We start from the raw sequence: 27,044 nt of genomic DNA, 5'->3' as shown, positions 1-27,044 counted from the left end.
GCGTTTGATTAAGTTGTCCACACACTTGTGCCAGAGTGTGAAATCAGTGTGATCTCTTGGAGAGGGAGAGGCATTCATAGTTAACTGCACACAGCCCAATAAAAATATGCATGAAGACATTAAAATACCCAATTTCCCCATGGGGATTATTAAAGTTTCATCTAATCTCATCTATTCCAATGAAATATAAAGTGATAAGACGCCGTGGCTAATTTTCTTTTTTACCTGATGGATGACATCAATGAAGATTACAAGCTTAAATTAATTGAATTAAAAGATGTAATAAACATATCTACTCATGCTCTTACACTCCTTTTCCCTGTTCCCTTGTAATCTCCTCTGTTTTTACAAGCACGCTGCCTTTGTGTTCTTTAAAGTGCTACATAATTAAAGTTGACTCGACTTGACAACTTTCTCTTTCAGGATGCTTAAACCTTTCAGTGGAAAACAATTAACAGCACAGGGAAACAATTTAATACAGACAGACACTCACTTACAAGTGCACCAATTCTAATAGAGGGACTCATTGCAAAGACTAGCACTCCAAGCACTGAGCATTAAAGACCAGCAGCAAGCACACACATCTACTAAACAGACCCACAATGACGTCTTTGCTCACCTCCATTTCTTTCGGGGCATTTTATCGGCGAGTCGGGCTGGACCCGTTCTATCTTATCTTAGTGTGATAGGTCTGGATAGTAGCTTTGTATTAGAGAGAGCTCGAATAGTGTTTATTGGTCTGTATTCTAGTGTTTTACTCTTATCTGAGGGAAATTAAATGCAGTGTCTGGGTAAGAGATTCTCAAGAGCGGACCAAGGACGATTGAAGGAGATGACCAAAGGGAGGGGAAGGTGAAAAAGAGGAAGAGCAGAGGAGAGGAGACGAGGGGATGAGGAAGCAGGGTAGCAGATGGAGAGAGAGAAAGGAGATCAGACTGTCTTAGAGTGGGACGTCTTGAACCACTAACCAGGCCAGTGTGGACAGACTGGACAGTCTGGACATGGACGGCATACAGAGAGTGAAGTGATCCACAAACTAAAGGAAATTAAATTAAATGAAACAAAATGAGACAAAGAAAAATTAATAGAATAGAAAAGAACTGCATTGAACTGAAGTGAACTGAATTAAACTGAAATGAATCTCATTAAATTGCAAATTTCTGTCTAGAAAAAGTGCTTCATCTCAACGTTAATAACAACTTATTTTAAAAAGTTACAATAGAGGATAGACCACAAAAGTATAAAGTTAAAGTAGGGAAACTCAGTTCACAGCACAGGCTTCTTTTTCATGTTAGTCTCAGTGGAAAGGATTTGCTGTTGTGTGTTCCCGATGCTGGGAGATTAGCATGTTATTAGCGCTCAGAGCGCTGGAAGTTTAACATATTTCAACTTTCAGCAAAGAGCTCCACGTCTCAAACAGTCACTTTGCCACAGTAAGAGCCACAACTACTGCTTTCCCCAGTGTGTGTTTACCTAAAACAAGTGGTACTTCATGGACACAAAGGGGCCAACTCCTGTGTGTGTGTGTGTGACTCTGCAGACTGTATTTCAAACTGCGGACAAGAAAGTGGCTTATAAAGGCACCCCGCTTCTTAATCCATGTCCCCAGCACTGCTAGGCCAGGCACCACCAAGGGCTATCTATCTATCCAACTCCCCATGCTCCTACTGACTGTCACACACACACACACAATTACATGCACACACACACACACTGAGATTGACACCATTAGTTACACAAGGACCAGGCAGACACCCGAGTATAATGGCTTTACCCAGGCGAGAGGTGAAAAATTGGATTGGAAAAAGTTTTTGAGAAGTACTTTACTGCCTGCTGGGAGTCACGGAGTAAAGACAAGCCTGGGCAAAGCATGGCACATTATAAAAAAAAAAATCCAGCCAGCTTCTGAGTCACGGGTTGTCTCTGTTACTGTCTTTCTCTTCATTTAGGCAAGAATAGTTTGGGCCTAATAGGCAGGCACTTGTTTTGATTTCCCTCAGGAATGTGGTAATTCAGACATTGCATACAAATTACCCTTCAGATTCTTATCTTTTTATCAGGGTTGGCCTCACTGACTAATGTGTGTTTGTATGTGTAAGTAAAAACAAGCCATTAGCGAAGCCAGGGAAAACAGGAGATGTAATGGTAATAGACATCCTCTGTGATTCACCCGTCACGTCTCCTGCCACTCCTCAAACACCAGTCGCTTCGCCCGACTGTCTGAGTCAGAGTTAGTTGGAACCGAACGTGGAGAGGAGACTGAGTCATGTAGCCTGCAGTCACACAAAGAATGGGCACACACACACACACACACAGTAAGAGAAACGGTGATGTGATTTATAGTACCTGGAGGCTAGGGAGGGAAGGGAGGGGGCGGAGGAATAGAGGGGTCACCAGTCACATCCGTCCTCCGTTGCTCTGGGGAAGCCTCGTCATCTCCGTCAGCCTCCTATCTCCTCCCTCCCTCTCTCCTTATCAGAAATGTATTCCGCCACGTCAGTAAAGCTCGTGCCAACGCACCCTAGGGTTATTGATCGCACGTAACCCGCCAAAGCCGGGCCGCCACATCTTCTGGTCTCTTCATTTGAAATCCCAGCAGGGCGCTCAGCCCGAGCGAGCCTGTTTTTCATGCATCTCAGTCACTTATCTCGAACACACATGCACGTCTTAATTAGTTATCAAACGATGCGGATCAAACGTTTTTTTTTTTTTCTCCCAGACACGTTCAGCTCTGATCTTCTCATCACTCTTTTATGCGTGGCCCATTTTCCTCTCTCCTCTTGGATGGCATGTTAAAGAAGGTGATGATGATTGAAATGTTTTGGGGCTTTGATATGCTCGATTTTTGTAGGGGACGATAAGAAGGAGGGATTATAGTGTGTGTGTATGTGTGTGTGTGTCCATTTGTGTGTTTTTTTTAAAGCTACGTTTGTGTGTGTCCTTTTATGCACACCTCTAGAGAGCGAGCGCTCGACTGACAGAAGCAGCAGGATTGAGATTTACGATCCCTGTTAATGATCTGGTATCATGTGGCTGAAGGAGAGATTAATTGAGGCTTTCAGAGAACCAGGAATAGAGGCTGAAAAAACAAGAGAGAGAGAGTGAGAGAGAGAGAGAACGATGGAACGAACGGGCGATAAAATGCTGGGAATAGTGGAGGTGCAAAGGGGCTTGTTGCATCCTGCCGTCTTTCCCACCCCCTAATTGCATAGCATTTACGGTGGGAGGATAGGTGTGGTGTAGGGGTAACACACACAGGCTTTCATGCACACACACACACTCACACACAAATACACACTAGCAGATTCCGTCACCCTAGAGGGAGTCATTTGGGCTTGCAGGAGGGTGGCGGGAGGCTTTTAGGGGCCGTTATGTAGTGGGCTCAGTTCCTGGGAGAGTATTGGTATCTATTTGATCAAATTCTACCCCACTCCCCAGTAAGCCGCTTCCTATGAATTGTGGGCTAATTGTGTATATGGGTGTGTGTACATGTGTGTGTGTGTGTGTGTTTCAGGGTGGGCAGAGTCATTTCCATCCCTGATTGATTGTTGTCATCTTGGTGGATTATTGGGTTAGCAGAGAACGCGATAGGCTCACTACAGCATCGCAGAAAAGAGAGCAACCCCCCCTCTGTCACGCACACACACACACACACACACACCACTCATGCCTATACACTTGTATAATTCAATGACTGATGGAACTATTTCAGAGGAATGGTCCATGGCCGTATCTAATGAATAAAACAAGGGATCTAAACTATGTGTGTGGGATGGATAGGGATGTGCTTGTGAACATGTGTGTTATATACTGTACTGGGGGAGGCAGTCCATGTAGGATGGGCATCTTGTACAGGCATGAGGACATAGTGCGTATGTTTCTGTGTGTGTGTTTGTGCATAGTAGTGAGTAGTGTGAGAAAAAAGAGATGCAGAGAGACAAAGAGATAGAAGGAGAGAAAGTTAAAGACTGTCAAATTGTCACAACGAACCACCGAACGCCTAGTTTTTACAAAACTGTCACACTCCAATTCACAGTGCCGCTAAAGACATTTGACAGCTTATAGCGGAAATAATTTCATCAGTTATTTTGCTGACCAAGTGGAAAGATGAGAGATCCATGACGCAAAACTCGATTAAAAAGCCTTTATTCAATCTGGCCAGTCATAACTTGAAGTAAAAAACTGCACCTTTTTTCCATCATGATTAGGAAGAGCCTTTTTTATCCAAACAGCACCCAACCTCCTATCTTTAACATTAGAAGATAAGAAGCATTCCAGCATCCTATCTGTTTTCTGTTGTTTTGTATAGGGAGCCAAGTTACCACAGACTTTGACTGGACAAACAGATATGGGAGGTTAAATATACTGTATATTATATTCAAGTAACCATCGAGGTCTGTCTGCTGTTTTTAATTGTCATTAATTGTCAGATTTCGTCAACTGAGCAAGAACTCATATGATATCACTGATCAGTTGGAAAATTGCCATTCTCACATTACTGTTCTTGTTCAAATCAGTGAAATCAGGAACATTGGACACTTTATCTTAAGAGTTTAAGTGGATTTTTAGTGTTTGATGTTTTCACAAATGAAAATGAATCAGACGTTAATCCAAGCATTCAACTAAAAAAGTCTTATTTGAGCAAGAACCTGACAAATGATGAGTCAACTAAAAAGGGGGCAGCCCCAATAAGCACCTTAACCAATTTTATGCCATTTTCTTTCACTGTAGCCTAGTTGTGCCTCGTCTCTGCTGATGTCCTCCCTCCTCCAGTTTTATTGAACTCTCTAACCATGACCAGCGGCCTGTCAGAAGATGTATGGCCCCTTTTACTTTATTCATTTCCTTCGGCCCCTTCTCTATCCAGGGGATAGACAGAGGTTATTATAAGGCAGGGAGCTCAGTCACTCTAATTTAGCATGTGTCGTTTGCGATTTTCTCTGTATCTCCTCTCATCTCTCCATTTCGTTTATCTTTGTTTTTTTGCCCTCTTTCTTCATAAAATTCTCCCCATCTGTGTCTATTTTGTTTCCCAAGCTCGTTTTTTTTGTCCTTTCGTCCGAAATTAAGGCTTTATCTCTGGATTGGTGAGCAGTCCCTGGACTTTGATATGATGCTGCTTGATGTTGATCCCAGTTCATTCACCTCGCCCTCTGTCGCTTCGCACCCTGTCTGTGGAGTTATTGCCCTTCTGCTTTATGTGAAGGAGTGTTCATTTTTAATTATCACCCAGCATTTGATCATCTCTCTCTCTCGCCTGTCACAATGTCTCATCGGGTTGCTGGTAACATTTCCATCCCATTAAGAAGAGCAGCCGTGGCTGTGTACCAAGTGTGTTTGTGTGTGTGCGCGCGCACGTGTGTGTGTGTTTGTGCTCGATGGTGCGTGCCTATCATTGCGGCAGAGACGAGATTCCTCCCTCCCTCATCCATCTTCATGCGGTTGGCTGGAGATGACATGTCGACACACGACGAAAACACACCGTTGCTCGAGACACACACACATGCACGTGCACACACACACACGCACGCACACACACCTCGTCCTGGCAATGGAATTCTAATTAAATGCCTTGAACACCCCACCCCCCCTCCTCCTCCTCTCTCCCTGCATTTTCCCCCAAATGGCATGCTAATTGACTTGATGCAAATAGAGACTCAGTCTTAAAGGTTCAAATTGCTATGTATTTTTTTTGCTGTTGTACAAAATGTCAAAGCAAAGCAAAGCACTCGGGTAGAAGGGAGGGCGAGACATAGAGAGGCGGTTTTGTCTTAAAATGAATAAATAATAATAGATCAAAAATGTACTATATGTTTCTCTCAATCTTGTTTATTTAAAAAAGAGCTGAAATCGCTATTGAAGAATGCATGGAAAGGGTGAGTCTGTACTGAAAAATTGTGGAATTCGTCTTTTCATTGTAGAGGGTTTAATTTTGCGTGTGTGCATGTATCTGTGTGTGTGTGTGTTTATACAAATGTTTATGAGCGTGTATTTTAATAAGTGCCTTGGCTCAGCGCTGTGGTATTATTAGGGAAGGCCCTCGCCTCCCATAAAGTTCCCAGAGCGTTCCCATTCCTGGAGGCCGCTGGCAGGAAGCTTGGAAATTCTGAGCTTCCCTTCGGCTCAGCAGGGGTTCAATCGATGAATCTGTCATTGTTTATTTTATTACACTTGTAGTCCACACCTTTGGACTCTCTCACTGTCGGAGGCTAAGCACTGTAGCTGTTTGTGTCAAGTCTCTCAGTGTGGGATTGTTGGCCAGTTGCTGTGATGTGAATAGATATGGACCTCAATAGACTATGAACAATGCATGACCATGAACTCAGTGCATGAATACATACTTGTATGTACACACACACACATACACACGTGTGTGTGTGTGTGTGTGTGTGTGTGTGTGTGAGTCGTGCTGTTTTATGAGACAAAGGTAGCTTTGGCAGCCCCTTGATGTTCTTTGCAACTGACTTTTAACAGCAGAGGCGATGTATTTACATGTAAACTGGATAACATTTCTCTGTCTCTCTTTTTCTCTCTCTCTCGCTCTCAGATGTTGGCATTGGAGAGGCAGGTCTTTGATTTCCTGGGCTACCAGTGGGCCCCCATCCTCGCCAACTTCTTCCACATCATCATCGTCATCCTCGGCCTCTTCGGCACCATCCAGTACCGGCCGCGCTACATCGTGGTGGTGAGTGCTCACGTCTGAAGAGGCATTTTGACTAGTAAACTCTGTAAAAGCCTGTCACGTAATCCTATTCCTTGCGGTTTTTGTTAAGCAGCATCACGTCAGTTCGCGTTAGTTCTTTGCCTAAGGTTGTAGATTGGAAGGCGTGTGTCGTTTGCTGCCTTTCTGTTCCAATTGCTAACTCTGCTGCTCTCTCTTACGCATTGTTTGCCACCCCTAATCACTCTAATCCCATGGTAATTAGGGCTAATTAATGAGTGAACGTCTGTGTACGCTGCACTCATAACCAAGTGCACCCGAAAAACCCACCTCAGCTCCAATCCTTTTCGAGCTGAGGATTTGTCTAAGTCTTGGGGGTAAAGAGGGGGGTTTGGGAGGGGGGGCAGGGCTAAGGAGCTCATCAGCTTTATACCCCAAGTCTAGATTCTGGACAGAGAAGGTCATTCTCCGACACTCGGTGCAATGAATGCGCCGCATGTTGTTTCGTTCCCATTGTTAGAAAGCTATTACTGTGAAGCTACGTAAATGTGCTTTTACACCATTCTGTTTTCATTTGACACCATAAAGATCGTCAGAGGCATTAAAAGCCTATTTGGAGCAGCATTAGTGGAAGTGCAGATGGCGAAGTTAACGACAGGAAAAGATTGGGAGAGAGAGAACGAGAGACAGAGACAGAGAGAGAGAGAGTAACAGAGAAAAACAGAGGAGGCAGAGGAGATGGAGGAGGATAACCAGGAGCCAGACAGGATAGATAAAGAAATAGAGGGAGGGAGTAGGAGGAATGGAAGGAAAGGAGAGCTATTGTGTTATCTTAAGTGGAAAAAGGGCGGTTGTTGGTGAGGGGGTTTCATGATTCAACATGTGTGTTATGAACACTGAAGCCCAGGTGCCGTATCGCCCTCCACTCCTCCACTGACGCCGCTGACATTTTCAACATACAGTTCACTGTGAGTCAGAGGGTTTCACAATCTTCTCATTGATTAATCTTCTCTCCGTCAGCGAAAAACCACTCAATCCCAGTCTGTCTGTCAACAGATGCCTGTCTGGCTGTACAACTTTATATACTGTTAGAGACATGAACTCTCTTCACCCGCAACAGTTAAAAACCCCCTCAGGGCTTAGGTAGACTTACTGAACTTACTGGAACTTTTCGCAGAATGAGAGGTCTCTGACATGTAAATATGTGTGTGTATATGTGTGTGTGTGTTCTTAGCCTGTTCTGTTCGCCTAGTTTCCATGGAGCTAATCTCTCTGTGTTTTTGCCCTGCAGTATACGGTATGGGCCGCTCTGTGGGTGGCCTGGAACGTCTTCATCATCTGTTTCTACCTGGATGTAGGAGGCCTATCCAAGGTGAGAGCTTCAGTCTACTATTTACCCAGCATCTGTCAGACTTGGGTGTCTTCTTCTTCCGTACAGTGTTGAATGATTGTTTTCACACTGTTCTGGCAGGGGGAGTGAGCGTGTCCATGTTTTTCTAACTTTGTAAGATAAGATAAGATTGCACTTCATTGATCCCCTAGGGGAAATTTGGGTGTCACAGCAGCAATTGGCAGAACAATGGACAGGAATAAAAATTAGGTAATAACAGGTAATAAAAAATAGAAATAGTACAGGAAAGATATAAGGCAATATAAATACATATAAAGCTATTAAACTATGAAGATGAAAATATAAAACTATTAAAAGTGTCTCAAGTGTCTAAAGTGGTGTTGACACACACACACACACACACACACACACACATACACACACCTTCAATCACCTTTCAATGACATTAATGGGTTAGAATAAATAAATGTTCAAATTTGTGGGGAAGGTGAAGGATGAGAGAACGAATACAGACTCTTTATATTATACTATATAGCCCCCCCTTGCCCCACCCCACCTACCCCCTCCAAAAGAAAAACACACAAACACACACACACACACACAAACACACCCACACACCCAAAATCTTCTGGGCTCCCCTGTGGTTCCCGAGAGCGGATTAGATGTGTATTTATCCAGACAAATGGAAGTGTTTGGGTTGTCACCTCTCTCCCTTTATCAGTTCATGCACTCTCCTTCCTTCTTCCTTCCTCCTGTCAACTTGTCTTCTCCCTTTCTCACTCTGCTCCCTGCTCCTTTGATCTTTTTTAATTTATTCCTCATATTTTGCAGGCTTCATCTCTTTCCTTTTTCATTTCGGCACATCGCTCTCTGTTGAAGCCTCCTCTCCTCTCCTCTCCTCTCCTCTCCTCTCCACTCCACTCCACTCCTCCTCCTCTGCCCCCCCTCCCCTCCACTCCCCTGGCTATCAATGGGTATCTTGCCCAGTCGCTTGGCTGACCATTGAGAGAAAATGTATTCATGTAGGAAACATTCATCTCACACCAGCTCAGATGGCCAAAATGAATTTTAGAAACACCTTCCCAGGCTCTGGTGACTTTGTCATTGTGAGATAGACCTTGGCTCCATCAAGTGTGTCTGTCTCTGTCTGCATGTGTCTGTGTGTCCGTCATGTGTGTGTGTGTGTGTGGCTGTGCATGGTTCCTGCTAGAATAATGAGGCTTGCAGGGGCCAGCTGCTTGGGGCTGAGGCTGGGCATTAACCCGACAGATGGAGCCAGCCTGGGCTCCCAGCTCTGCATATGGTGGCCAGGAGGAGAGCTGGCTAATGGAGCGCGCACACACCCACTTCCACACCCACAGCTACACACACACACACACACACACACATGCACACACATACAGGACCAAACCTGACACACAGCTTGCTGAGAGGCCCCCAACACATTTTTATCATAAAACATAGTCAGCTAATTCTGTGTGGCCTGCCATGACCAGGACGCTTCAAGAGGTCTGTGTGTGTGTGTGTGTGCAGGGGCGAGCCAGGCTCTCATGGTGGGGGGGCAGGTTGTCAGAGTCATATGCCACATGCTCTGTCACCTCCTATTGATCCCTTATTCCCTCCCCCACAGTGGAAGACAGACTGACAGACAGACCCCTGCTACACACAAACACACACCTCTTTTTTAAACAATCCCCAATCTCTCTCCCCCTCTCTCTCTCTCTCTCTCTCTCTCTCTACTTCTCTTTTTCTTCCACGCTCTCTCACACCACACACACGGACTGCAGACCCGGTGACAAGTCAAGCTGCCGCTCAGCTAGAGGAAACTGCATTGTGTCTTTGTTTTAGAAACGATAGCAGTCCACCCCCAACACTTTCTCCCTATAGCTCATGATGCTCATGAATCAGTATGCAGCCAATGTGCATGCATGACTTTGTGAAATGTTAACAGATATAGGAGACGCTCATCACAGCCAGAAGAATCTACAACAGTTAGCAATTCTGTCATCTGAGAGAGAATTCATTCACTTTGCTGCCCGGTGCGATCACAAAAACAGAAATTACCTGTGTGTCTTTCAGAAACAATAAATCATAATAAATAACATTCTAATGATTGAAAAGCATTACAGGATGCCACATGTTATTCCAGTGCCAGGATTGTCTCCAAAATGTGTTTCAAATATGTATTGACTTTTACGTATAAAGAAAATAGTTTGAGGCTTCCTCTTTCTCTCCAGCAATGACATCCTATATCAGTATAAGCTAACCTTGAATCTATGATATGGAGGGATTGATTTGTGCTTTGGGGCTTTGGGGCGCGTGGGGGAATAACAATAATACTCTTGACAGTCGCCAACAGCCTCTTCAGTATCGACTACAGAGGTACTGTAGTTGTGAAGGGGGCTACAGCTTGGACAGAGCTGGTTTCCCTGGCTCGCAGGCTCAATCAATGCAATCTGTCAAGTCATTAGTCTTCAAAATCCTACCTATTGACCTTCAGCCGCCCTTGTGTTTGTGTCTGTGTGTGTGTGTGTGTGTGTGTGTGTGTGTGTGTGTGTGTGTGTGAGAGAGAGAGAGAAACAGAGAGAGAAAGAAAATAAAGAGAGACAGGGATGAGACGATGAGAGATCAACAGTTCTTTTTTCCTCAGACTGCACAAATCTGACGTTGAAAGTCGTTGCTACCAGTGTTCTGTATATGTTGTGTTTATGTGTTTGTGTGTGAGTGTGTGTGTGTGTGTGAGTGTGTTGATAGGAATCAGAGATGCTTCCTGACAGGCAGCAGCCCACTCGCCTGTGTTAATAATGCATGTCTTGTCACTGAGGGGCAGATGTGGGGTTAGATTGCTGTATTGGGGTATTGATTGGTGTGTGAGTGTGTCTGCGCGTCTGTATGTTTGGGCTCATATGTCTGTGTGCAAATTGGACATTAACAGGGTGCGCAGGAGTTACATCTATGAAGTACAGGCTCCAAAAGAGTCTGATGTGGTACAGCTTAGCAAGTTGCTGAACTTTATATGCTTACATGGACTTGTGACTGGGGTTTGCATCTGGCTCAAGAGCTTTTGAGTGTCATCTCCTCTCTCCTATATGTTGTTACTCTTCATTGTAAAGTATTAAAGTGATGTTGAACTGTGGTAGTACCTCGGGTTGTATAGCTTCCTGGCCATGATATAACCCCAAAATCTGTGATTCAGTTGCTCCGGTGCTTCGGTAGAGACGATTGAAGAACCGAAATCCGGTTGCGGGATACTTATGCCGATGGAACGAAGAAAATAATACCAATACATATTTTGCCAGTTACAATTATAAACATACTATTTTCTTTGTTCTTTCCTCCGACCAGATTTCGGTGTTACACTTGTTCAAACTGAAAGGTTTAATAAACATAAAGAAAGTGATTCACTGAACAACAATTCAGCAGCATGAAGTTTTTTTCAGAATCTGCTTTGTTCGCGTTCGCTTATGTGCTAGAAGTGTGATTTTGAGACCTGTTTCGCCATACAATGGCAGTGAATTCTCCAATCACCAGATAACAGAGAATTGCTGATTTGGGGGTTATACCATGGCCAGAAAGCTCCACAATCCAAGGTACTACCACAGTTCAACATCACTCAAAGCAAACGAGAACTGCTGTAAACAAACAACAACATCCAAGTACCCAGAGATAAGACCCCTGCTGCCTCTCGGAACAACATGCACTATCTCCTGGGATTGAACCTGCCTTGAATAAATCTAAAGCCTAAAAAGACTGTATTAACTTTTTTTTTTTTTCCTCCTTCCAGGACAGCGACCTGCTGACGTTCAACATCTCGGCCCACCACTCCTGGTGGAGCGAACACGGGCCGGGCTGTGTGAGGAGAGAGATGCCCCAGGCCCCGGGGGTGCGCACCACGGACAGCCACTCCTACATCACTGTCATGGGCTGCCTCATGGACTACCAGTACATTGAAGTCATGCACAGCAGCACGCAGATCCTCGTCGCTGTGAGTAACAAGTTAACGAGACACACGTGAGCACACCGCTCACATACGAACATTCACGCTACATCACGCATCACGCAAACACATCATATTACATACAGAGCGCTCGTAGCACGCACATTCACCGTTGGATTCATGCAATCAAAAGGTGAACGCAGGGAAAAGGGAAGGCGTCCTTTTCTTTTCCCTTGAAGCATTGTTCTGAATACACCACGACGCTCTGTTATTTTGTCTGTACCAGCCTCTGCTCCCTCCCTCTGCCCCGGTCGCTGAATGAAAAATTGATCTGTTGTTTTGTCTGGCTGAGGCTCCGACTTGCCAGCTGCTAACAGGTTAGTCAAACACTGCAGGGATTGTTATCGTCCTCTTTATACGGCTTTGTATTAATACACTGGAAAACACACACGTCCTGCTCACACACACTTGTGGATGACTAACTAACCCCATGTGGGACAGGAGCCAGGACCCTCTTAGTTGCCGACGTTCATAGGCACACAGGCTCCAACGTGCGTAACACACACACTTACACACATTAACTGTAAGTAAGTAAGCAAGTAAAGTTTATTTGTATAGCAGCTTTCACAGAGCAAAGTCACAAAGTGCTTCACAAGAGTAAAATAGTTCAAACTATACAGTAACATTCACCCGCGCACACTTTCACACCGTCGCTACACACATACACATGCACATACACACTCCCATTTCTCATGCAGTGTAATACATGTGGAGTCAAATTCAATGGTTGCAGTAGGTATCTGATAGAGAGAGAGAGAGAGAGAGAGAGAGAGAGAGAGAGAGAGAGAGAGTAATATGCAGCAGCTTCATCACTCCCTGCTGGTTTTTATTCCAGCCATCTAATCAGGGACTAATTTACATCCAGGGATGCACAGTGAATGCAATTAACTACCTGGTAGAATAGAAAACTAGCAGCATGGACCGGGATGGAGAAGCACTGGAATGTACCATTCACCCCCACAGAGAAAGATAATAAAATGGCTGACCTCACTTTACAACCTTAAGTCTCTTATTGAACCCCATTACCCCTTGCGCTCAACCTTAGACACTGGGATTGTTTATTCCTCACCACACACGCACTGTGGCTTTCCTATATGCTACTTGCTTATGAGATGGTTAACACCCCTCTGCCCACTCCTTCAGATGGTATTGTCCAACCGAGCATTCAACGGCATCTCCGTGGGAATAGCTCTCAAGAGGAAGCGGGAAATTGGTACTAAAATCACAGTATCACAAATAGCATCCTTTTCCTTGTTCTCTCGCCTCGACTCAGGCCAAAAGCAGCGCACAGCTTAGGAAAATAGAGCCCTTTCGAGATGTTCACATTTGTTTTGGTTTGTCCTTTTTTTCCTTTATTGTGAAAACGGAGGGGAAACGGGGCAAAGGGAAGAGAATGGGAAGAGAGTGGCCCTTTGTCTTTGTTAAAGGTTTTTCAAGGTCACCATGAGAACCCATTAAATATTTAGTCTGGGCTCCAAGGAGAATGTTTCATTAAGATGAAAAATGTGGATCCATGGCCCAGTAATGGAGACGTCACTGTCATCCTGCCGGTCAGATTCATCATGGGCTAGAGGGACGGCGTCCAGAAATGAGGCTGTAGATTGGTGAAGTGCAGCCCCTTTGTTTTTGCTTATTATCGTCATAGGCTACATTCAAACGAACCAACAAGCAACCACACAGTTGTGAGGATGAGCTTGAAGTACGCAGAGAAGCAACCTTTTCAAAGTGGGGATGATGTATTATTTATTTATCACTGAGAAGAATGTTTTGCTCTGTCTGCCCTCATGTTCTTCGTTGCCTTCACTGAAACCCTGTCTAACCCCTCAGTACATACTGCTACTGAATGGCTTTGGTTGCCCACTAATGTCATACAGTGGCATTGACTGATTCCCTGTCACTGGAGTCAAGACAAAATCACAAAATCCACATCCTTCCTCCCTTTATTTGTCTTCCGTTTATCCCTCCGTCCATCCCGTCTTCCTTTGCGTCCGTGCGCCGCCTCAACTTTTAAATAAAACAGTGTCTGAGAAAACAATTCCGGCGAGATGGAGGGTAGTTAGGAAGACAAATTATGAGAAGAGAGAGGAGGAGAAATTGAAAGAGATGTAATATTCAGTTTACATCTGTAGATATAACTCTTACACACTAAAGGGAGTAGTGAGAGACATCAAGGGCTTGTCAAAGCTTCTCATAAAGCAGCCAGAGAAACAGGAGTGCTCTCACACACACACACACACACACACACACACACACAGATATCATTTAGAGTGGAATATTGCTGCCACAGGCAATGCTTTCTGCTGTTGCCTCTCTATTCCCTAGAAACCGGCGTTGGGAGGAATGTGTGTAAGTTGATGATGGGAGGAATTGCAACCTGCGTCATTCTCTCATTCATTCCATTTCCTCTTTTCTCTCTTTTTTCCCTCCCTCAATCACAATCTCTCTGCTCTGTCTGTCTTCCTGTCTCCTTTTCCTGCCCAGATCTCCCACTCATGACCTCCATCTCTATCACATCCCCTCTAACTAAAATGACTGCGCACTTATCTGTCTCTCTCTGCCGCTCTCGCTCGCTCTCACTTATTTTCCCTCTCTCTCGCTCTTGCTCTCTGTCTCTCTCGCTCTTTTTCTGTTCCACCTTCTCTTTCACTCTCTCGCTCTCTCTCTCTCTGTAGCTTTGATGGTTCTGTCATGTCAGTCTACAGTCTACATTAAAGCCTGGCTTTTTTAGCACCGGGGGATAGGGGATGGGAGGGGAGGGGTGGGGGGGGTGGAGGGGTGGGGGGTTGGAGGATGAATAACTGCCCCTGGATGATTAGAGGGGTCCCCCACTGCAGGCCTAGCGTGGTCTGACCCCTGTGATTACCGCTCGGGGCTGTGCTGGGGCTGTAGGGTGGGGTGTGTGTTTTGTGTGTGTTAAGGTTCATTCAATTCAACAGAGAGGGAGGGGCTCACATGAAAACAGCAGCCCTTACCCCCCCCCCAACCCAACCCATAAGGTCAGGGTGATAGCTTTGATAAGTCCATTACTCCATGTTGCTTTTTCAAGCTTCTCATCCTGAACAGCCATTATTACTATTGGAGTGAATGTGTTTGTCTGTGCATGGAGAGCCAGCAGGAGGTTATCTTTGATGTGCTTTTGTTTGAAGTCCAGTAATCAGTTGGTAATCAGTAAATGGCCATTGCATTGCCCAGTGTAGTACTGCTAGTATAAAGCGCCTCTGTCAGTCAGCTCCAAATTTGTAATGCAACTGCAAAGCAAGTTTTACAGCATCTGCTTCAAAGGATTATAAAGATCCCAGGATTAAAAGACTTATGAGGCAGTGCTGAGCGGTTATTAGGTTTGCTGGCTGGTGCCGAACAGAGGGAGGAGAAGAGAAAGAGCAGAGGAGCAGAGGAGAGAATTAGTCTTGAGCGGGCCACTGGATATTGTGTCAGGCTACTCACAGTACATCGTGAAAACATGACTGCCCGCCCTCAAACTTCAAACACCCCACCCACCCCACAAGAGCTTTAATTGTTAATTTGTTATGTTGAGAAATGGATTTTTTCCTCAGATTAATTTTACTCTAATATTTGGTCTTGTTAAATGTCTGAGAGAAGGCGAGGAAAAAGAGAGAGAAGAGGAGTTTAGAGGAGAACTTGCAATTGCTAAAGAGAAAAACAAGCAACATTAAAGGCGCAAGCCTTCTCGAGTTTAATGCTTGTGCTCTCGAGTGTAATGCTTGTGCTTTACTTTCTGCTTGTTGAGGGAGTAGAGGTTGTTTTTATTTGCCTACCTGTGTGTGTGAACTGTTTAACCTTTAGTCCATTAGGCTGCTTGGTCCAGAGAGCCTCATCTCTCTCTCCTCCACTCAGTCAGACCTGCTCTAAAGCCCAGTTTATACCCTCCGCATGATCTACGGTGTTAGTGTTGCATGTGCAGAACGTGCAGCGAGTTTTTTTATTTTCTTTCCTTCTTTTACTTGCATGTGAGCAGCCACTCTGTGTGTTGTGTTTTCTCTGAAGCTGACATGCAGTTATGTGCAGTTATTTGATGTGGAAGGTGCAGATCACCTCCACAGACCCATAACCCCCTCTGTGGCCCAATGGAGATAGTATATATCAAACTTAAATCTGCCCACATCTGAACACGCCAAATCTGCTTTGGCAGCCGCCCCAAACACAATCATCCAGGGCAGGGTACAGTGTGTGTGTGTGTGTGTGTGTGTGCGTGTGTGTGTGTGTGTGTGTGTGTGTGTGTGTGTGTGTGTGTGTGTGTGTGTGGGGAGGGGGCTGAAAAAGAACAGGTGGATGTGGTCCCTGCAGTCCTTATCTCATCATATTTTAACTGTCATTAAACATGCAGCTGGCCACACACACACACACACACACACACACACACACACAGATAGTCCAATTTTCTGTAGGGAAGCTGTTGCCTCATTGTCAGGCAGAGAGTGCCAGGAAATTAAACTAGAAGACTGCTCTCTCTCTCTCTCTCTCTCTCTCTCTCTCTCTCTCTCTCACCCTCTTTCCCTCTCTTGCTCTCCTATATATCCTACCTAAGAATTTCCTTCATTGTAGAACACTTAGTGACTTTTCTCCTGACACTGAGGCTCAATCAATACTGTGTTAATTAGCTTGTAGATCGACACAGATATCCATCACAACACGCACGCACACACACACTCACAAGCCAATGGGCTGCAGTCAGGAAGCATCTCTGATTCCTATCAACGCACAAAAACAGACAGACACACAAATTCTTGTAGGATGTAGTTGTAGCTTTGTAGTGAGCAAGACTGATAATTGAATTTTAGGTTGCAGAAATGTCACCACAGACATAACCAATGATTTGCTATGTCCCTGATTTATCTGAGTTAGCTAGAATAACCGAGGAGAGTACACGCTTTTGATCGTGAAACAGATTCATGCCCAGTGGACTGACGTTTATGAGTAAATTTCTGTGCATTGTGGAGCTGGTTATGTGTCTTATGTGTCTACCTAGACTGAAAAATTCAGTGTAAAAGCTGACTCATTAGCCTATGCAAATAGCAGCAGCCCTTTTTTTCTAGCTCAGCAGCTGGCCTTGTTCTCACACACACACAAACACACGCACACACACACACACACACACACACACACACACGTACATATATGTGTGTGCGAATGCCAGAGCCTTGAACTTCTTTTCTCTCCATTATGTGAAAGAAGAAACACAGACTAGGCTGAACTATCACGCTGCCCCCAATTCCTCCTTTGATACTCTCTGCAATATAGTAAATAGTAGATGAAGGCCAAATGGAAGACAGCTTTGCCTTTCATGTTTGTCCTCGGCGGACACTGCGCCACCTTTTTTTTTTTCTCCGGTTTTCTGTCCTCTTGCCTCCCTCTGTCAGCTGTTTGGGTCACGCTGAACCACGCCAGAGGAAGGGGGCGGGGGGGGTGGGCACTTACCATTAGAGCACCAATAAAACAAGGAGACCTCCACTAAGGACAGAGAGAGAGGGCAAGAGAGAGGATGAGAGAGAGAGGAGTAAGAGATTCACAGATTGTGGAATGGAAACAGACAGTGGTGAGGAGACCTGCATTTAGAAAGTGACTAACAGGGAAGAAAAAAGAACAGAGGACACGGCAAAAAAAAACAACAACCAAAAAACAAGTGATTGGCAGGCAAATGAGTTCACTTTGTCAGCCTGCTGCGCCCCCACAGACTCAGATCGAGCCTCAGAGGACAGGCCAGGGCTTTTATGAGCTTAATTAATATGACATTAATTTCCGAAACCATCCCTGAACATCCCTGAACTGATTGGGGGAAGTCATAGAGGAAAGCGGAAGGCTGCGTGTGTGTGTGTGTGAGTGTGTGTGTGTGTGTGTGAGAGTGTGTGTGGGACAGGGGCAAGCCGAGAAAGAGGCAGGAATTTTATGAGCATGATTTAAGGCCATTTAATATGTAGGGACATATAAGTGGAATTGTCACTTGTTATTGAGGACACTGACCTATACTGGGTGAGGACAGTAAAGCCTCAAGCGAAAGGCCAGTAAGTGTTCCATCCTCTGACCTTACTAGCTCCCTATACATCACACTTAAATGGGCCTAAGCCATAGAAAATAATACAAGACAAACTGATTAATATCAGCTCTTGGTTGACTTTCATGAGGAGAGACATTACTTCCGGTTCACATAGTGAGAATGCATCATGCAGCATTCTGACTTCCTTGCTGTCAATGTCTGTTAGTCCAGTGATAAAAAATGATAGTGATTTCCCATTACTTGGCAGTGACAGTTAGGCACACCCCTACGCTTTGGTATTCACCGTTTCTAGGCGTACACACTCGATTTTATGAAACCCCCTGTATGCTGGATTTGTCTATACTCAATTGCTATTTATGAGTGTGCGCTGAGGCTAAAAAGTATGTAAATTGTGTTGTGTGGTTTTTATCCTCAGGGCGATTGATGGCTCGAACATGCTTTTAGATTGTTTCTGTCATCATCACCTCAACATTCTTGCGGTTGCACTTTCCCTGACTCTGTATTTCTCTGATGAAAGCATTTGTGGGGGGTAAGAGCCTACACTCCTTCCTCCACTCCCTTCTCTCTCTCTCTCACGCTCTCTCTCTCTCTCTCTCCCTCTCTCTCTTTCACACACATACACAGAAAAACTTTGCTATTTTCTTGCCCTCAAGCATCCTCCGCCGTATGTTGACTGTGCTATTTTTGACTGAACCCCAAGACCGACAGAGCAATCACAATCCTTTGTGAAAATTAAACAAACGCACACATATAAACTCAGTCATATATGCACACACTTACACACACTTGCACAAAAGAAAAACACACACACGCGCACATGCACACACACACACACACACAGTATGCGATTGAAAAACAGGGTGTGCCCCCTGCTGTTAACACCATCTTGTGTTTGACACTGGCTTTATACATATGCTAATTCACCTCCATTTCACCGCCACTGTAATGGATGGGTTGAGACCAGCAATTAGATACTAGAGAGAGAAAAAAAAACAGAGAGAGGGAGAGAGAGAGAGAGACAGAGAGAGAGAGAGAGAGACAGAGTTATGTATCTTTACCAGCCCACACAGAGACAGACCCATTCCATTTCTACTAGACAACACACCTGGGTTGCATTCATAAATAAAACATTTAATCTACTGCTGGATAGGCCTTGGGTGAACTTTAATAAAGGCAAAATATGTTGTCTGGGTAAAACATTGAATAAAGCCCAAGTGATAAACATAAACGACGTGCAAACTGCATGCTCATGATGTTTGTTCCTGTTATAATTAGATAAGCCAAGCTAAGTTATAGGTTGAATGAGTGTTATATAAATAGCCACCATCACTCACAGTCGCCACCCCCCTGGGTTCTGTGTTTACCCAGTGTGTGAGGAGGGCAGTGTGCCCGATGCTGTTTTAATTGGCATGGCAGAGTGCCAAGCGCTGGATGGCTGGGTGGAGAGCGACTGTCTGTCTCTCTCTGTCTCTCTCTGTCTCTCACTGTGTCTGTTTCGGAGAAGATGACAGCCATCTGCCAGTTCCACAGGCTATGTTCTCTGTGCTGTGTGTTTGCGGGCACATGTGAAGGCTTACGTTCACTTGTACGCTCGCTTTCTTGCTTTCGTGTGTGTGTGCATAATGCGGCTCGTATGTGTTCTCTTGAAGCCGAAAAGTCGAAAAGTCGAAAAGTCTTGCCAGCACAGACATTAAAGCACACTGGAAAATGAGTGTTTTGTGTATTCAGGGAGGTTTGATATCAGTAACCTCAACGCTGTGCTGTTCTTTGCACCCTGTTGCACCATCCGCCCACCGGTGGATCGCTGGAACACAACAGCCACCATCTCTCAAATCAAAGCCACATACCCAAAAGGCTTTCTCTTTCAACTGAGCCGTGTATTCCCAACGATCTCTGTGGTCTTTCTGCTCGTCCACACAGACACACACACACACACACACACACACACACACACACACACACACACACACACACACACGCACACACACATACGCACCTATACACTATACACTGCTGTCTCTGTGTCGTCTAACTGTTGACGCTGTTCGTTTGCTTGTGTGTTCACAGCTCCTGGGCTTCGTGTACGCCTGTTATGTCGTCAGCGCCATCACCGAGGAGGAGGACAGCTGTGAGTTGCTTAACCTCACCCTACACACACACACACTCACACACACTCACACACACACACACACTCACACACACACACACACACATTCCTGAACCTGAGGCTTGCAACAATGAATGAAACACGGAAAACATGGAATCATGGAAAAAAAGGACACCAGTGGAGAGGAGAACAGAGCCACATCTTTCTTCATCTCCCTCTCCTCCTCTCCCACCCCACCCTACCCCACCCCACCCTACCCCCCACCACCAACACCCTGCTCTCCCCATGTCCCTCCTCTCGCCTCCCCCACGCCAGCTGGGCCCTCTCTCTCTCTCTCTCCCTCCAGAATCCGTCCAAAGGAGCCATGTGTTCCCCCTCCACACCCGCTTCTTCAGTCTATTCTTTCCTTTTCTTTCCTCTCTCATATGGCGTTTTACACTCTTCACCTCAACTCCTCTGCTTCTTGCAATGTGTGGTCCTCGCCATTCTCTTTCACTTTTGTTGTAAACGTACAATTCTCCTCCTTTAATGTACTCTGGCTTTTCCTTTTCTCACTTGCACTTTCTTCTCCTCACATGCCCCTTGTCCGTCTCCCCAGCTGTCAGTTGCCTGGGTGAGGGAGGGTGTGTGTGTGTTTTTGTACTCCACATTGCACCTCCCCCACTCTCTTCACAAACACACGTGCACACACACACACACAAACACACACTTACACACCTTCTCTCCCGTCTTTCTCTCTCCCAGCTATTCAAACATGTACATCCTTCCTCTAAGTGGCTCTTCACCCTGTGTTATCTCTATGCTGGAGCTCCAGTCTCTCTGCTGGTGTGTGTCGGTGTGCGTTAGACCTTCAACACGGTGTCAGATGAGGGCGAGAGTTAACCTTGACTCTCATTCTTTTCCCCCTTGTGCCAAAATAAGGGAGGAGAGGGAGAAAGGGGTGTGGGAAAAGGCGGCGGGGGACCAGATGAAAGACTAAATGAGCCAGAGCGAAGAAGAAGAAGGAGAAACCAGAGAGGAGAGGGAGACACTTGTGATAAATGACCCAGCTGCAATGACCTCATAGGCAGTAGGTCAGAGGTCCCGCTGGAGGTTAGCCAATCAGATGGCAGGAAACATTTGATCTGAGGGTCAGTTGGAGTCATAAATATCTGATGTCCAGCGCAGTAACACATGTCCACTCACTCTCTCTCTCTCTCTCTCTCTCTCTCCTAGCTACATCTACATGCTTGACAATGTGCCCTCGCATATTTTCGGCTTGTAAGCTTTTGAATTGAGCTGATATTTTCGCCCACCATGATACTACAAACTAGTGAATGTTCCATTTCCCAGCCAATGCTTTGAAACCAAATGGAGGCAGCCTGCAACTCAGCAGTGGGTCTCAGATCTCTGGATCTGTAATGGTTGAGTGGACAGGCTCTCTCTGTGATTGTTGCAGGATTAGTGGAGTCTCTGTGGAGTGTCTCTGATATTTATATCCATACATACTGTACTGTTCTGTTGTTGTTAGACATACTAATTACGAAGAGTTTGATGCCAGATCATTATACACCCGAACTCTCATCTGATTGAAAACAGGGTAATGAACTCACTCACTCACTGCATCTAAAACAGGGGGACTGTTGTTGCAATTTAGGGGAATTTTCTATGTGTGTGTGTGTATGCACGTGTTTGGAGACCAGTGGTACAGAGGTCCAAGCAGTTCTTTGGTGGTCACATGCCAGAGATTCAGTGGTTAGCGTCACCACCCAACCGATTTCCCCCCAGCTCTGGGCAGTACCATTTCATAATCAATCACCCTTAAGTAATCCCTGGAGGGCAGTACCATTTTGGCAGTTGGGGGAGTCAACTTCAAAAAAACTAATTGACTTCTCCCTCAGCAGTTTCCCTTTTCCTTTTGTTTTTGGTGACCTGCGAGGACCATTCAATCCTTGTGCGGACAGTTGGCACGGATTGTGTTTGTTTAACATCGCTGTGGACAGGCGTCTGCTCTCAAAAACACAAAAGGTGCAGACAGACAGTGTAAAAATAGCTGGAGAACAACAGAGAGAGAGTGGGTAAAAAAAAAACATGGCTGAAAACAGAACAGGTTGTGATTTTTAGTGGTTTTAATTATCTGGTGGTTCGACTCTGATCCTGACTGCGCCGGAGTAAAATGCTGTTACATCGCTTCCCACTGCTAGCTCTTTGTTATTGTAATCAGCCCTTTGCCTACACACACGCACGAACACTCCCGCATCCACACATGCAGACACAGGTGCGCCTACACACACACACACACACACACACACACACACACACGCACTAACACAGAAACCGGCTAAGGCACTTTGCCGCTCTCATTTCCACATTCTCTCATTTGAAGTGTAGATTAAAGCAAGTTCCTGCATTGAGCTCCCTGGCTGCATCAGCATCTCTCCTCCCACTCAGAACTTTTCCTTCTATTTCCATCTCCCTCGTTTGCTTTGTTTCTGTTCCTATTTTTCTCCACAGGTGGAAAGAATAATTATGTATCAGAATCCAATTTTTGCGGGTGCAAGAATTCCCCTCTGTCTCCCTGTCTCTCTCTTTCTCTCTCTCTCTCTCTCTCTCTCTCTCTCCCCTCTTAATGAGGTATGTATGTATAAAGTTAGAGGTCTCTGGTCACTCGTTGCATCCGCCTCATTAAGTTCAGTAACTTCCACAGCCGAATCCCCCTCCTCCCCACCGAGAGAAGAAAGGTAGAAAGAATGCTCAGGAGGGGAGGATGGAGAGAGGGAGAGGAGAGAGAGAAAGAGAGAGGAGGACGTGAGGGGAGTAGAGGGAGGCGTCTGTCAGGAGCCGGCCAGGGAGAGACAGGGAGAGACAGGGAGATGGGGCAACATGCAGAAACAAACAACAGAAGACAACGCTGAGCTTTTCTTGAATAAGAAGATAAGACAGGAATTCCTCACACGCCGAGCACTCGCTCAGTCTCCAAGGAGGGAGGTGAGTTAGATTTGAGTGCTCAGGCTTGCGTAAAGAATAGCAGGATGATACACACACATAAACACACACACACAAACATGCGCATACACGTGCATACACACACACACACACACACACACACACAAACACACGCAAGCAATGTTTCAGTGCCGCTAAAAAGCCAAGAAGACACAAGGGGCAGAATAGCAAGCATCATATCATATAGCATCAGCTCCAGCTTGACATGGCTTTCAGGCTTTATTACTGATGCTGTGTGTGTGTGTGTGTGTGTGTGTGTGTGTGTGTGTGTGTGTGTATCTTGCTCTCTCTCTTTCTTTCTCACTCACTCAAACACAACCTCTGTTTCATGTTTCTTTTTCCTCTCCTTCTCTCATGTATATGCATGTGTGTGCATGTGTGTGTATATTTGTATTTGTGTGTGTGTTTAGCTTGCTGTGTCATTCTGTCTTGCTTTCTCTCTGGCTCTCTCTCTCTCTCTCTCATTTTGTTTCTTTCTCCTCTCTTTCTCACTCTGTAGGTGCGTGTGTGTGTGTGTGTGTGTATGTGTGTGTGTGTGTGTGTGTGTGTGTGTGTGTGTGTGTGTGAATTTGTTACACGGAGTTATCAGCGTCTAGCAGACACACAGACAGAGTGAGTGGTGGGGAAAATCCTCTTTGTAAAGTAGGTCATGGAGTTAGCCGCCTAGCATTGGCTTAAGCTTGCTTTAGCATGTCTGCTAATTATGCTGCCGCCCTCTATGCTGAGTCACAGTCCCAGAAAATCCCCCTCAGCCACGGGGAGCAGACAGGCCGACAGGGTGGATGGATGGATGGATGGATGGATGGAAGAGTATCCTCGGGTCCTTAAAAAGTCTGAAAAGGTCAAATTATCAAAATACAAGGCCTTAAAAAGTGCTGAGCTTGGAATTACAAGGGTCTATCTGGTGGAGTACAGCTCTGAGTTCTGGATCAAAGATATCCTATCAGTCAAAACTGCTATGTAATGCCTTAGCTCTACTGCTAGAGAAAATGTGAAATTAATTGTAATTTAGTCTACTATCATCGAAACCTAAAATAAGTATAGTCCAAATGTTTTAGAAATATTGATTTTATTATGATTACAAAAACAGCACTAACAAACTTAGCACTAACTTGAAACATAACTTCGACCCAAACAGATATGGGACATCTCCCCCAAGCACCATATTTGCATAAAATTATCATAAAACACTGCGCAAGTATAGCATTCAAATTCAAATTCAATTTTGATTAAAAAAAATATATATATATCTATAGAACCTTGTAATGGATGGATGGATGGGATAAATTTATTCACAGCATGAACGGGGCTCTGGATATCATAAGACAAATGGATTGTCACTTGGCAAAGGCTGGAAAGTTTCCAGAGGCGTTCCTGGTCTGTCCTCGCCACTGTCGGCAGAACCTTCTCCTCTCGGCACGGATGATTAACTTCAAATACACTCTCAATCAAACATCTCTGAAGTTTTCATAAGGAAAATAACTACGCATAACACACTTATATTGGTCTTTAAAGTGAATGAGTAGCCTAGTCCGTGCAGTACTGATGGCTGTGTAATGGTGTGTGAGGGTGGAGACGCTGTATTGCAGAATGGAGCCAACTTTGAGGAACCCCCCTGAAGCAGTGTGTGTGTGTGTGTGTGTGTGTGTGTGTGTGTGTGTGTGTGTGTCAGCTACAACAGCTTGGGCTGTGTCTCTTATCTTATCGCTGCCAGCTTCACAGACAGGCTCTGAAGTCTTGCGCTGTGTCTGTCTGCCCTTTCTCTCCTCCTCCCTTTTCTCTGCCCTGTTTCTCCTTGTTCCTCTCACACTTTCTCATACTCCCCTCTTTTCTCCTCTCTATCCACGTCTTTCCCTTCTTGCACTTTTGGTCTTTTTTCCCCTCACCGTCCTTATCTGTGAGGCTGTGTTTCATCTTCCTGTCAGCTTGCCAACCCCTCACGCGCACACACACACACACACACACACACACACACACACACAGAGTGGGAGACGCAGCAGTCATAGAGATTGACTGCCCATGTCTCTCTTGGTTGAGGTCCTCTGATGTTTCATTTTTCAGCCTGTAGTGAAACTGTGATCTTCTTACATTACTCTCTGTCTGTTTATTGGCCTCACACACGGTCTTGACCACTGACCTACATACCTGCCATTTCTTACATGTGTTCACAAGATCAGCTTGCTCCCCTTGCCCTGGAAGAACCTGAGTTAGCCCTTTCCACTATTAAAGGATCACATGCTCCGATCTAATAGGCGGCTGGTTTGGCTTAATCTGTTTCTAAATGACCACTATGAGATTCCACTGTGTTTCTCTCTCTCTCTTTCTCTTTGTCTTTCTCTTGGTTAGAGATCAGAAGAGAGAAACCTGCATCCATCATTATCTCCTAACCATATTCTTCGGCGCGCTGTTTATTAAGGCAGGGAATGGATCCCCACCTGTTTATAATGAGAAAATCACTGGTACAGAAAAGAGCAGGGCAGAGGTCTTTGTGTGTGTGTGTGTGTTTGTGTGTGTGTGTATCGGATGATGGTGTCAGACAGATGAAACGGAGAATCCCAGGAAGCCCGAGCATAGCCAGAGGAGAGGGACAGGCCCCCCTTTGCACCCCGCAGTCATCCCGCCAACCTATCAGTATTCACCAGACAACCCCTGCCTCTTCTTATCAGGATGGGCCTGATTAGTTCTTACAGTAGTTTCCATGGCTGGCTCATATCTGTTTTTCCCCACAGCTATTACAGATCTGCCCATTTTCGCCAGGCTCAGTGATCCTCTTGAACTAGGAGCTAATTGTTTAGTGTCTTTTTTTTTCCAACCTCAGTCTCTCCTCTCCTTTCCTCTCTATGGAGTCAAGATAATGCCCCGTCTCTTCCTCTCTGGACACACCTCACCCCTCTAACCCCACGCATCTCCCCCCCCCACGGAAAGAAGACGCCACAAAGTGAAACACAAAGAAAAAGAAGTATTGCAAAGAAAAAGAAGTATTGTAAAGAAAAAGACGTGTTGCAAAGAAAAGAAAATGAGTAATGCCAAAAAAAGTGTTCCAAAGAAAAACAAATATCGCAAACGCAAAAGCAGTGATAAGTTTCTTGCAAACATCAAATTAACCATTTAATGTATGTTAATTGGGTTTATACTTCACTTCTGTTTATAATACTTTGGTTTTGTTTATAAATTGTGTTTTTTTTTTGTTTGCAATACTTCACTTCTGTTTATAATACTTTGGTTTCATTTATAAATTGTGTTTTTTTTGTTTACAAGACTTTATTTTCGTTTGCAATATATATATATTTTGTTTGCAGTTCTATGTGGCGTCATCTTGACTTGGTACCTCTCCTCTTGCTGTTTACAAGCTCGTGTCCACAACTGCTGGACATGCTGGCTGCTTCCACATGCCCTCCTTCAGCCTAATCTCTCTCGCCCCCTGTCAGTCAGACTGACAAGCGTGACACCTCCCTCCCTCTCCTCCCTCCCTCTCTTCCTCTCCTCTCCTCTCCTCTCCCTCTCCCTCTGCGCCCAGGTCTCTCGGCATCTATGAAAGAATATACTTTGCTACCAGCATCTTTCCCTCTCACTCTCCATCCGACATATCGCTCATTTGCTCCTCGGCACCCTGCCTGGTGCCTGAACTCTTAAGTGAGAAAATAAACAGAAGGGGTTGAGCGTGCGGTCGGTGGCTGTGAAGGTCAACTCTGCTTCTGAGTGATAAAAAGGCTTTGGCTATTTTGACAGCTGGCCAGCTTTCACCTGTTCATGAGCTTTCTCTCTGGCTCCAGGCAGACACACAGATGAGAAAGTTTAGGCGGAGATGGTTTTTGGGGAGGTGGACTTTTGTTTCTGAACGTTAAAACACAAACAAGACTTAAAGCGTGCACTTCTCTTTCCTTGGCAAGCAGCCTACCATTTCACATCCCCACATTACATCTGTTCACA

General features: G+C 45.2%; 1 protein-coding gene across 1 annotated transcript in view; it reads left to right on the top strand.

Annotated features, from left to right (window-relative positions):
• nkain4 (sodium/potassium transporting ATPase interacting 4) overlaps positions 1 to 27,044 on the top strand; it is a 37,672-nt gene that overhangs the window by 9,369 nt on the left and 1,259 nt on the right. The window contains exons 2-5 of the mRNA XM_071518473.1: positions 6,548 to 6,685; positions 7,953 to 8,033; positions 11,797 to 11,997; positions 20,090 to 20,150. Of these exons, the coding sequence (XP_071374574.1) occupies positions 6,548 to 6,685; positions 7,953 to 8,033; positions 11,797 to 11,997; positions 20,090 to 20,150 (481 nt within the window). The remainder of the gene's footprint in view (positions 1 to 6,547; positions 6,686 to 7,952; positions 8,034 to 11,796; positions 11,998 to 20,089; positions 20,151 to 27,044) is intronic.

This window comes from Centroberyx affinis, unplaced genomic scaffold (assembly GCF_046629955.1).
Source record: "Centroberyx affinis isolate AG114_WGS23_722 - 3 ecotype Tasmania unplaced genomic scaffold, CSIRO-AGI_Caff_v1 ptg000582l_1, whole genome shotgun sequence".
Classification (NCBI taxonomy): Eukaryota; Metazoa; Chordata; class Actinopteri; order Beryciformes; family Berycidae; genus Centroberyx; species Centroberyx affinis.
Note: the sequence above shows the minus strand (reverse complement) of the source record. Positions and strands in the feature narration are given on the sequence as shown.